A 12,130-nucleotide genomic window follows, 5' to 3' on the forward strand; every position below is an offset into this window, starting at 1 on the left:
CAGTTCAGCAGCTCTTCCCAATACCCGGCCTGAGCGTCTCTTGTTCCAGTTTTGGGGGTGCTGGTCCTAGCCGTGTTGATCTAAGGACAGGGGCAGGCAAGGTTCATGGGTAGATGTGAGATCTTTCATTAAACCAACTCAATAACTGGAAAAATGGTTCTTTGCAAGCTTTCCGGTACAGACACCCTTCTTCAGGCACAGGGAGCGAGTGCAGCCCTTTGCTTCTTGTCCTGTCCTCTGCGCACCCAGCATGGTTAGAAAGAGGATGGCGACAGACTATTCCCTTTTTGCGTAGGGAGACTGCTTCCCTCACTCTTCTCTCCTCCAGACTAAGCAGTCCCAGTTCTTCCAACCTTTCCTTGTACGTCCACAATGGTCGTCCACAAATAAAAGCCCCTGTCCATCTGTTGGCATTCTTTCTAATCCATCTCAAACACTTAAAAAAAAAATGCACATAGAGGGGAAAAAAAGTCTGCCTTGTTGAAAGAAATTGAATCCTCCTACAGCAAAGCCTTTTCAACAAGATTTAATGGCACCGCAGTTACCAGGACACGCACACAAAAGTTAATTTTATGATAAAAGAACCAGTGTAAGGTGCTTTTTTGTTATGAGATCAGAAAGTGAATGGAATTTGAATTGTCTGCAGTAGCACGGATCTGACAAAGATTAATTTAAACAGATATTGTCTCTGAAACCAAAGTCCATTGAATAGTTTCACAGCCTATCAACCATGTGAAAGCGGCTCCTTGGGCAGCTTTGCTGACTCCAACACTTCCTTTAAAAATGGTTTAACCTATTTCCCCCCTCCCCGAGATAAAAGGTCATATATAGTTTTATGTTACGGAGGCCACGGGAGCAAACAGACATACCAAGCCAGTGGGATTGTTGAGAAGTGGGAGGATTTCACCCCCCCTTTCACATGGTCATTACCCACACATGCCGACCAAACCCGCGGGAAGCGCTGAGCAAGCGACAGCAGTGCACGCTGTTCAGAGATCCGTCGATATTTCAGCAAAGCGAAGTGAAACAAAACACTGGGACCGCTGCAGTTTCCTGCCAGAGCCTGGAGCATCCATTGCAGGCAAAGGCATAGCAGAAGGGAGGCCTGCGGCACCCTGCGGACGGCTCCTTCAAACGGTTAGAAAGGAACGGAGATGGGAAGCGGGTAGTGGGGCAATGAGGGGCAGGGGAGGAGCCGGTCGCTCACACCCTCCCAACTCCTGCCCTCCCAATCAAGCAAGCATCAGCAGTATAATAATTAATAAAGCAAGGGACTAAATTATCCCCCGCTCCCGGCTCACTTGGCATCACTGCTGTCTCAGCCTCCCCCATGTGCACCCATTCACTAGGAGCACGACTTCTCCCTTCAATCGTAGCAGACAGACCCACGGATGTCAGCAGACATCCAGCTGCTCAGACACCAAAAAAGGCCAAAAAAATAACCGAGTGGAGACACAAATCCATGCAATTGATTTAGATTCAATTTCTAGCGCACATCAAGACACACAAGGAAAATGCTACCAAAGCACCCACGCATTTGAGAAAGGACAGAGGGGAGGGAGGGGAAAGCCAGCACCAAAATCCATTTGTCTGGCAGCGAGATTGTTGATACTGTAGGAGCAATTCATTGCTACTGAATTCAACAGAGTTGGCTGGGGGGGCGGGGGAGAAAAGTTCAAGATGGAGCAATGAAGTTGAGGTTAGATATTAGGAAGAATTTTCTCATCAGGAGGGTGGTAAAACCCTGGACCAGGCTCCCCAGAGAGGTGGTGCAGTCTCCATCCTTGGAGGTGTTTAAGACCCGGGCAGACAAAGCCTTGTCTGGGATGATGTAGTTGGGGCTGGTCCTGCTTGGAGCAGGGGGCTGGACAAGATGCAACTCCTTCCAACCCTCATTTTCTAGGATTCTATAAAAAGTATCTGGAGAGGGTAAAATGACAAAGCTATAGCCTTCCCTGAACCTCCAAATACTTTGTGTTTTAGTAGAAAGAGCAGTAATTTGTAGAGGCAAAGGTCACTGAGAGATTTCCATAGTTATGCAGGATGCAAGTCCAATGGACAGCGCTGTTCATCCTGATCGAGGGACTCTTCCTACAGCGGTACTGGGAGAACTTGCAATTGTCCGTGCAGAAATGCCAGCCACTCAGCGCTGTTCCACACAGGCGGTGCACCACGTGCAAGAGGCACAACAGGGGCTGCAATAAGAAGCTGGGTCAATCCCTCCCCATTTGAAAAACGGAAGAGCTGGCCCCTTCTCGCCAGTGGCTCCCACTGGAGGCACAGATAAGGAAAATCACTTCCAACCAATACAGAACAGTGAATAACTAATAATGGCAGGTATCAAAGAAGCAACACAACTAGAGTTGTGTTTTTCCCACAATTAGTTGTGTAATCACGTACTAGTGAAGGTGGAAACATCTTTTTCAAACCTTGACCGTAGATGAGACCATTTCCCATTTAAAATCAGGGAAAGGAAGCATCACACAGAGGTAATTAGTATCCCCACGCTTGGAACATTTTCTGTTAAGACATTCAGGATTTTACCTCTTGGGTTTGTTTGTTTTTTTTAATGGCAAATGTTTTTAATGAGTTTAGAAAAACAAAAAAGCTCAGAATATTTATATGGATTGGAAAAACTACGTGCAGTGGCTCAGGGTTTTATGCAAACAACAGGCAAATTCACTCACCCGTGCTAACACGAGCCAGGCAAAATCCTGCTTTATACTCCTAAGCTTACAAGTTTAAAAGAAAAAAGAATAACCTTAGACTGACATGACAGCAAATTCTTTGGGGGTCACGTCTGAGAGTCTCTGCTGCTGGGAAACCCTCAAGAGTTCATACACCATGCATGCCATATAAGTTGGTCAAATGCAATTTATTTGGGGTTTCTTAAAAGTTTAAACTTCGGAAATTAAAAAAAAAAAAGTTTTAAAAATGAAATGCTTGGTCTCACAGTCCTTCAGACTCAAAGCTTGGCTCCTGTTGAGCCGTACTAAGCCAGGTATGCTACTAACCCACCCGTTTTGGACGGAACTATGCTTTTTGTAATGAGAGATTAGAAACCCCATTCCTGAAAGGAGCAAACCCCCAGGATCAGGGCCTGTGTTTCTAACCTCCACAGGATAAAGTTCTAACGCAAATCAATCCAGTGCCATTTTCCCGGACCCCAGAGGCCGGCCGAGTCAATACTTCGGGTCCTGCGGGAGCTTTGCCCAACAGCAGGAATGAAAAACTGAAAAACAAGTCTGCCACTTCCCGGCTCTCCCGTTCAAAACCCACTAGAGAACTGGCTTCATTCAAGGGCAGACGAGTTCTGCAGCATTGAGAACTCATGAGGTTAACAGATCCAGCATTTCACAGCGGCGAGGCTTTAGGTCTCGCTGGAAAACAGATCAATGTCTATTGATGCCAAGGTCCAAGAAAGCTGAGAAACAGCAGAGCCCGACTTGAATTATGCAGGGAGGAGGCAGAGGAGTGCTTGGAAAGAAGCAGCAAAAGGTAGGGAGGCGTGCACACCGACTCCTTCCACTGCAACCACAAAATACAGTACTTAGGGGTGGAAACAGAGGGATCAAACCTGGGGGCAGGAGCAGAGAAGACGCAGCTGTTTCAGAAGGCAGCGGAGCTAAAAGCAGCTTCAGATTTGCTACGTTAAGCATGCGGGGAAGGAGGCCGAATGTGTCTGGCTACGCAGGCAGCACCCCGCTAAGAAATCCTTCCCGCTTCCCCAGCAGATCTCACCAGTGGTCTCCAAGAGAGGAGAGATCTTCTTCCAGCCTCAGGGTTCAAACTACCCGACATCCGATGCATCAGTACCAGCCCCAGCACTGCCGAAGAGGGGAAGTAGCATGAAGTTAAAAGCAGAAGGGCAACCCACTGAAACCTATTTCCTTCCAGCTCAGTGGAAACTTTCCATCCAAGGCAAAAAGTCTGGGCTTAAACCCCAATAATGAAGCCAAAAGGATGAATATCTATCTATCCATCTGGATCAGGGTGGGCAAAATGCGGCCTGCGGGCCACATGCAGCCCCCCAAGCCATTGTATCCGGCCCGCGGGGTCCCTAAAAAATTTAGAAAATTAATATTTATCTGCCCGGTCATGTGGTCCTCAATGGCTTGCCAAAACTCAGTAAGCAGCCCTCTGCCCAAAATAGTTTCATAGTTTCTAGGGTCGGAAGGGACCTGAGCAGATCATCTAGTCCAACCCCCTGCCCTGGCAGGAAAGAGTACTGGGTAAAACGACCCCAGCAAGGGTCATCCAGCCTCCTCTTAAAGCCCCCCAGGGTAGGAGCCTGCACCACTTCTCTTGGAAGTTGGTTCCAGACCCTAGCCGCCCTGACCGTGAAGTAGCACCTCCTGATATCTAACCTAAACCTACCCTCTGCCAGCTTGTGACCGCTATTCCTGGTCACTCCTGGCGGTGCTCGGGGGAACAGGGACTCCCCCAATGCCTGCTGGTCCCCCCGACTAGTTTGTAACAGGCTACAAGTTGCCCACCCCAATATAGGTAGATAGATATATCTCTCTCTCTCTCTACAGAGAGAGATATCTCTATCTCTATACAGAGATATCTCTATAAATCGAGAGAGAGAGAGAGAGAGAGAGACTATATCTATATCTCTATATCTACTTTTTTTTCCTCTAAGTAAGGTCAAAATACCGTCACTCCTTCCCTGTTACTCAGCACACACAGAGATCTATGCCCCACGCCCACAGGGACAAAAAGAAATCAGCCACTTCCAAAACCCGCGAGGGGAAAGGCACCCTTTGAAACACGGCGCTTCAGGATCTAGCAACACACGCGACCTGTGATAAAGTCTCAGTCTCTGCATTAAAAATTTCTACCCTGGGCATTTGTAACAAGGCAAATCCAACATGCCGCACTGTTCCTTCTTAAATCGCTTTCCACCTCCTTCGCAGCGTTAGCTATTCTCATCTCGAGTGAAGTGGGCAGAAGAGGGAAAAAACTGCATCACCGCTAAACATAGAGCGCTACATAACACCTCCAGGCAAAACCCCTCAAATTAAGCACAGCGCAACATATCAGCTCTGCCTCCGTTTTCTCTCTCTATGCCACCCAAACTGAAAATATAATTAAGGCCCCAGCGTGATCGGACTTCTGCTGGCAAGACGGAGACAGAATTTAATCTAAGACACAAAAAGAAATAAATTAATTACATAAACTCAGCAAACCTGCTGTCACCCTCGTGCCCTCGCATTCTTCTCCGAGATTAGGTTCGTATGCATTTAAATAAAAGCTATAAGGCTAATGTATCTTTTTTCACCCCAATGCATCAAAAAAAAAAAAAAATCTCCATTAATATCTCCAGAGAGAAGAAAAAAATCTCACGCAGCCGAAGGGTAGATTCATAGCTCACAGCTGCCTTGTTAAAAGTACAACATTATCCCACTTCTGGTAATATTAGACTTGACTATTTTTAAAGCTTTTCTAAAGCGTCAGCGCAGATTCGAGGTGCTGACTGTAAGACAGGAATCAAAGCAAACCTCACGGCACCGCAAAGCCCGTCCTCTCTTACAAAGCGACGAGAACTCACAGCGCCTCGACCGGCGCGGCTAACGGAGGTTTGAGCACTCGCGTTTCCACGAGGATCCCTCCGGCCTGCGGCTACAAGAAACGGGCGTTGTGGACGCAACTCGTACTCGGCGCATGGAAAACGCCTGTTTCTCACCTGTTCCAAACATGGAAAAAGGTATTAACGGATGAATTAAAAACCCAGCGTTGCTGCCTGCCCAAACCACATCACATTCTCTAGTTACCAGGACCAGAAACTATCCCGTGTAATTTAGGTCTCTTGGGACACGTCTACACAAGACGTTTACTGCGCATTAGCCTAATAACACTGTGCAGTAGCGCGGCAGTTAAAACCTGGGCTAATAGCCTCCTGCACAGTGTGATTTGGCTGATGTGCACCAGGGCCGGATACAGGCATGGGTGAACCAAGCAGCCGCCCAGGGCCCAGACAGAAAGGGGGCCTGAAAATGGAAATTTATTATTATCATCATCATCTCTGGCAAAAGGGGGATGATAGTAAAAGTTCCCCTGGGGCTGCCAGGAGTCTGGCTACGGTGCTGATGTCTAGTAAGTGTCACAAAAAAACCGTGCACCAGTGCTACCGCGCAGTAACTCTAGTTACTAAGCACTTCATTAGTACTTTATTAAGCAAGTACTAAACTAAATGCACTGTACCTAAAGTGCATTAATGAATGCATGGACGCACAGCAACCCCTAAATATTTACAGTTCACTGGGCAGGATTTTCCATATCTGCTTGACCTGTTTTAATTAAGATCACCCCTCCTGTACTAATTGCCATAGAGCCACAAAAAACCCTCATCCTGCTTCAGAACATCTGTTTGTGCATCTGAAGATGACCCAAAAGCCAATGAATCTGCTCAGAGTAAAAATTTCAGCTTTCAAACTTCACCCTGCCCCTTTGCCCTGCCAGTAATAATTGTCTCCGTGTTAGCGCAGATTCCAACTTATGGCAGAAGTGATAAGCACACCCAGGCTGCATCCGATATGCAAATCCCCAGTGATAAACACGGCATGTCACTTAGTGTTTAACTTTAATGTCATTCAATAGGTGAAGAGCAAAACTACTGTGAAAGGAATGGCGTATCTGTGCACGGGCATGGCGACAGCCCTCGGGTAACCCTTGCCACCCGCCTGTACATGGTCCAAGACGTTGTAAGTGGTTAATATAAACTAGCGCAATAAAAAAGAAATACAGATTAAATTAGGAACACGCTGAGAAACAGCTATTCCACCGAAAATGAGATTCCCCAGAAAACGAAACTCCTTCAGTATGATCCTAACGGGAAGTTTCAAAAGGGGAAACCACTTTATGAAATATGCTGCTCCCTTCAAATCGGTTCCCTTACCACATCCAGCCCATTACTAAGCCCAGACCTATTTCCAGAATGAGAACGACCAACGTTTAAACAAAAATACGATTACATTTTGGCCTGAGAAAACGTCTCCACCCTGACTATCTGGACTTTTAAAGAGCACAAGGTTTACATTTTAAAGATGTGCACTTACGCTGGACTGGCAAGATGTTAAATGAAACAGAACACAGATGGCCACTTTCTTCTAACCAGAAGAAATTTCCCACCTGTTTCAAGGTGAAAAAAAAATTTCACCTTGAAAAATATCTGTATTATTTGTGTCTGCTGGTTTTTTTGGCACCGAGATCAAAATCTTCCCAAGGACAGCAGGTGAACGATGCTCAAGACCAGTTTAGATGAAAAAACTATTTCTAAATTGCTCCCTTCCTCAAGTTTGTGGAGAAAAGGCTACTCCATGGGTAGCGACCTTCAGTGTCGCGCTTCAAGCTGGTGCAGAAAACTCTGCCGAGCCCTATCTGTCTGGACGAAGCGTACAGAAGAAACGGAGCGCTGTCAGCTGCCCGTGACGTGTGCTCGCGCCGTGAAACACCAGATGAACATGCAGAAGGACTAGCAGTCCTGCGAGCACGCTCCCTCTAAATATTTGCCGTTTCGAAGGCCTGCTTCATTGTTGCTGGAGCAGCAAAAGTCAATCCTGCGTATGTACCTATGGTTGGTCTGCACACTGCTGCCGTGCGGCACAAAGCCTCATCTCCAACGGCTCCTATTGTGTACCAGAAACACGCACCGCACACTGCCTAGGTCGGGAGGAGTTAAGTTATAACGCTGAGCGCAACAAAAAGCTGCATGTTTATGGCTCCGGTATAAAAGGAGCCCTTCCATGGCGCGGTCATAAAAGCCAGGGAGAGAGAGGCTCCCAGCTAAAATCACCACGGCTGCTGGCGTGCTTATAAGCAAACATGACAACTCAAGGACGAAATGTATTATACTAAATTAGGAAGTACAGGCGCGGGGCATGGATTTGTTCCGGGGGGATAACAGCCGGCTCTCAAACTCTGCTGAAGGTCTCCCCCCACAAGAACCGAAGAGCTGAAGGTGTAAAACTTTGATTCATAAATATTGATGCGAATGAACTTGTTAAAAATTAACTGCCGCTCTTAAAGGTTTTGTATCCTTTCGACGTCCCATGATGCACTGCACTCCTGTGCTTTATATCAAGCCCTGAATTTCTGCATTCCTTTCCTCCATGCTTTTGTCATTTGTCTAAAAAAATTAAAAAAAAAAAAGCAACCCAGCCCCACACACAAAGGCAGGATCTGTGCACATAATAATACCGCAGTTTGTAAGGAGACAAAGATGCTTGTGTTCCACTTCCAAGACCTTTTTACCCCAAAAAGAAAAAAAACCATTTAATGACTCCAACGAGATCAGGATTTGAGCCCTGTTTAAGTTTTACTAAGCATGAAGGAATTATTAATTGATAACACGGCGCAGAGGTTTTGCAGGCACCAACGGGTTGTACGCCCCCAAAATCATTTATTTACACCGTTACAAGGCTTTTTGCATTACGCCAGCTGCAGTTTGCATGTGGGGCAGCTTCTTGGGTTCAAATTAAAAATAAATAAATTAAAAATTGTAGACTGTGCCATCAGCGCTGCAAAATGGGATTGCACAGGCAGGCGATGGTTGCAGCTCTGAACAGGCGGGTCAGAAGAGGCGGCCATATACACATGTGAGCTTTATTAATAATAATAGAGCCACACACGTCAGATGCCAGGCTGCAGAGCCCAGCGCGGGGAGCGAACACTTGTTCAAGGAAGATAACAGCTGCGGGGAACAATCATTTGGATTTAATGCCGGCAAGACGGAAGAAAGCCAGCTTCTTTCCAGAACATGATCACTCCTATATAAGCCGACACCAAAGTTCACATCTTCGTGGCAAGCCAAGTGGGATCTGCAAGCTGCTCGCCTCTCCGCTGGCGAGGGCTACCCTTGCCACTGCCTCCTGGCAGCCTGGTGAAAATGGATGTGGAAACTTCGGAGCAAATGTTTCTCCTTAGCTATGCCTACCGGCTGGCCGAGATAAAACACGCAGCCTGTTGAAGCATTTTGTTTTATATAAATCATCTGCGGGCCCCGCGCTGGAAAGCAGCTCCAGCTCTCTCCCCCCTGCTAAACCGTCAGGCTTTCTTCCCATCATCACGCAATCCCATTGTTATTGTGTTAGCTCTGGTGGGCAAACGGGGGAAAAAACCCGTGTCATCTGTTAAACTGTACGCCGCCCCTTCATTTCCACTGGAAGAGAATTTCCCAGATATACAGGAGGCAACGATGCTCCCGACACACACTGGGGGGGGGAGCAGAAACCCCCCTTGCAAAATTTCCACCACCTCCACCCTCTTATAAAAGCCTTGAAAAAATATCATGGCCTAATGGTGCAGTAAATGTTTCCAAAACATGGCACCTGACCTCAGTCGAAAATGCAGAGAGCAGTGGGTGGGAGCTCTGCTCTCAGACCTCGAGGGGACAGTTTCAGCTTCTCGAGGGATACGAAACGCCAGACCCGCCGGCTCCAGTCGGGACAGCGGCCGCGGAGAACCCGAGCCAGGGCCAGGGGCTTTCCCGCATCCCCCGCCTGGGGAGCAGACCGTGCATCTCCTCTCTGCGCACCTGACCCCCACGTTCGAACTGACGACCGCTTCGGGCCTCCGTGCAGAGGGGCGTTGAAAGAAATCTCTTTACAACCCAAAACTGTCCCGTGTAAAACCCCAAACATTCACATGCGCTGCCCGAGCTGTCCGCCCCGCACCCGCGGCTCCCGAGGCGGCTCGAGAAAACATCTCCCAGGCGGCACTCGGGCCGTTCAGAGCAGCTTCGCTCCAGACAGACAGTTACACAGAAGACATCAAACTGTGCGTGTGTGTACACACAAGCACACACGTGCACATATACACATACACATGTATGCACACAGTGTGCACACGCACACAGTGTGCATGTGTGTATATATGTGTGCACACGCACAGTGTGTACATGTACACACAGTGTGCAGGTGCATATGTGTGCACACACACACATATATGCATACACACACTCACTTATTTCTATACATGTGTGTATTTGCCTTCAAAACAATTCAATTTCTTCTTCGATTACTCGGTTTCAAAATTATGTCACACCAGCTCTACAAGGGAAGGCCGACACAGCTCCTAGCACACTCAAGTTCACAAACAGGGTGGAATCAAACCCTTTCCTTTTTTAAAAAAGAAAAAGAAATCGAGGATTTCTTTTGCCGCACATTTATTTTAAGACCTCAACAACCCCGGAGGTTTAATAAGAGGTTTCTATGTCAGGCTTGGAAAAATGTCTGGGTTAAGCCCTTCTGAATGCAAACCCGACTTCACTTATTATACGGCCTCTTTCCGTCTGGAATTAAAACACACCTGCACACAATGCTCTGAAAATAAACCCAGTAGGATGAACTATTTCTGAAAGAAAGATTAAAAAAAAAGAGAGAGAAGGACCCGCCCCACCCCCCAACTTTCTCTTCCTTCATGGAGGCCGTACCCTGGCATAGGAAAAAATTTGCATGTCATTTGCAAAACAAATTGAAGCATCCTCCTCCTGGCCCTGGGAACAGGCCTTTCAAGCCCCTAGGAAGCAGCAGCAGAGGTGGCGATTTGGGGGAAGACCCTGCAGTTTGGGCTGCCCTAAAAAGCCAGCAGGTGTGAGGGCAGGCAGGGATGGGCAGACCATCCTGGCTCCTTCCCAAGCCCAGAGATAAATCCATGTTGTCCCTTCTCCCCTGCGTTCAGGGCCAGGATGGTCCAGGGCTCCCGCAGTCCAGCTGCCAGGAGCTGGGGGCTGTGCCTGGCCAAGCCGCCCAGCAGCTGGCAACAGCCGGGGCAGAGGGGATCCCCGGGCTGGGGGTGGAGGAGAGGGGGAGAGGGTGGAGGAGAAGAGCCTCCTCTTGTGCGCAGACAACAAAAGAGCTGCCGCAGCCCCGGCGGAGCCCCCGAGCTTGTGGGAGGAGGGAGCGCGCCAGGCCCAGGCAGCGCCGGGGGGAGAATCCAGCGCAACCAAGGGGGCCCGGGCCCGTGCGGCTGGAAGGGAAGACAAGGGTGCATCTGAAGGTGGAAAGGCGAGGCGAGGGCCAGGAGGGAAGAGGGGTCAGGGAAAGGAAAGGGAGGTAGAGGGGCCGAGCGGCACTCACCCACTTGCAGGACGCTGTCCACGGCGCCGCTCTCGAGCAGGCGCACGCCCCGGCGGAAGGGCAGCCCGTCGGCGGGCGGCGCGGCGGGGCTGGCGGCGGCCGGGCTCCCCGCGGGCGGCGCGGCGGGCGCGGGGCTGTCGTCCCCCGGCGGGGCGGCCCCGGCGGCGGCCGGCCCGGCCCCGGCCCCGGCCCCGGCCCCCGGGCCGGGCGCGGGGCCGGCGGCGGCGCCGGCGGCGCGGCCGGGCTGGAAGCTGGAGTACATGCGGATCTGGCGCTCGCTGCGGGGGAAGCTCCAGTAGACGATGCGGCGCTGCACGGGCTCGGGGATGCGCTGGAAGCGGCCCTCGACGCGCTCGAAGGCCCAGCTGCCCGCCACTCGCTTGGCCGCCGCGTCCAGCAGCGACTCGGGCTGCCGCAGCCGCGCCGCCGCGGCCCCGACGGCCGGGCAGCAGCCCCCGGCCCCGGCCGCCACCACCGCCGCGGCCGCCGCCCCCGGCCCGGCCCCGGCCGCCAGCGCCGCCCGGCCCGGGCCCGATCCCGGGCGCGGCGCGGCCGTCGGGCAGGCCCGCGAGCACAGGCGCTTGGGCCCCGCGGCGGGCGGCGGCCGCAGCAGCTCCTCGCCCCCGCCGCCCTCCGCCATGGCCGCGCCACTGAGGCGAGCCGAGCCGGGCCGGCCGCGCCGGGCGCGGGGAGGAGACTGGAGGGGGCGGGGCGGCGCGGGGCGGGGCGGGGCCGGGCCGCGGGGGAAGGGACCCCGGCCGGGGGGCCCGCACCGCGACCCCCGCTGCGAGAGGCGCCGAGCGGCCCGGTGCGGGCCCGCCTCAGCGGCGCAGGGAATGAGGGCGCTGGGGGCCCGCCCCCGCCCCCGCCCCCGGGGCTGCCGAGAGCGGGACTCGGGGGTCCCACCTCCGGGCTAGGACAGGGCCACTTGCTGGGTTTGGGGGAGCCATCGCGGGCCGCAGGGCAGGGCAGGCAGCCGGCGCAGGGAAATAGAAGTTTCTGCCTTTCTCAGGGGCCCCGCGGCCCGGAGACCATCGCCCGCCCCGAGG

General features: G+C 51.4%; 1 protein-coding gene across 1 annotated transcript in view; it reads right to left on the reverse strand.

Annotated features, from left to right (window-relative positions):
• ZSWIM5 (zinc finger SWIM-type containing 5) overlaps positions 1-11,758 on the reverse strand; it is a 125,426-nt gene extending 113,668 nt beyond the window's left edge. The window contains exon 1 of the mRNA XM_090049345.1: positions 11,082-11,758. Within this exon, the coding sequence (XP_089905471.1) occupies positions 11,082-11,721 (640 nt within the window). The 5' untranslated portion in view covers positions 11,722-11,758. The remainder of the gene's footprint in view (positions 1-11,081) is intronic.
• Between the last annotated feature and the right edge of the window lie 372 nt (positions 11,759-12,130).

Source organism: Crocodylus siamensis, chromosome 5 (assembly GCF_052110815.1).
Source record: "Crocodylus siamensis isolate JL-2025a chromosome 5, ASM5211081v1, whole genome shotgun sequence".
NCBI classification, from domain to species: Eukaryota; Metazoa; Chordata; order Crocodylia; family Crocodylidae; genus Crocodylus; species Crocodylus siamensis.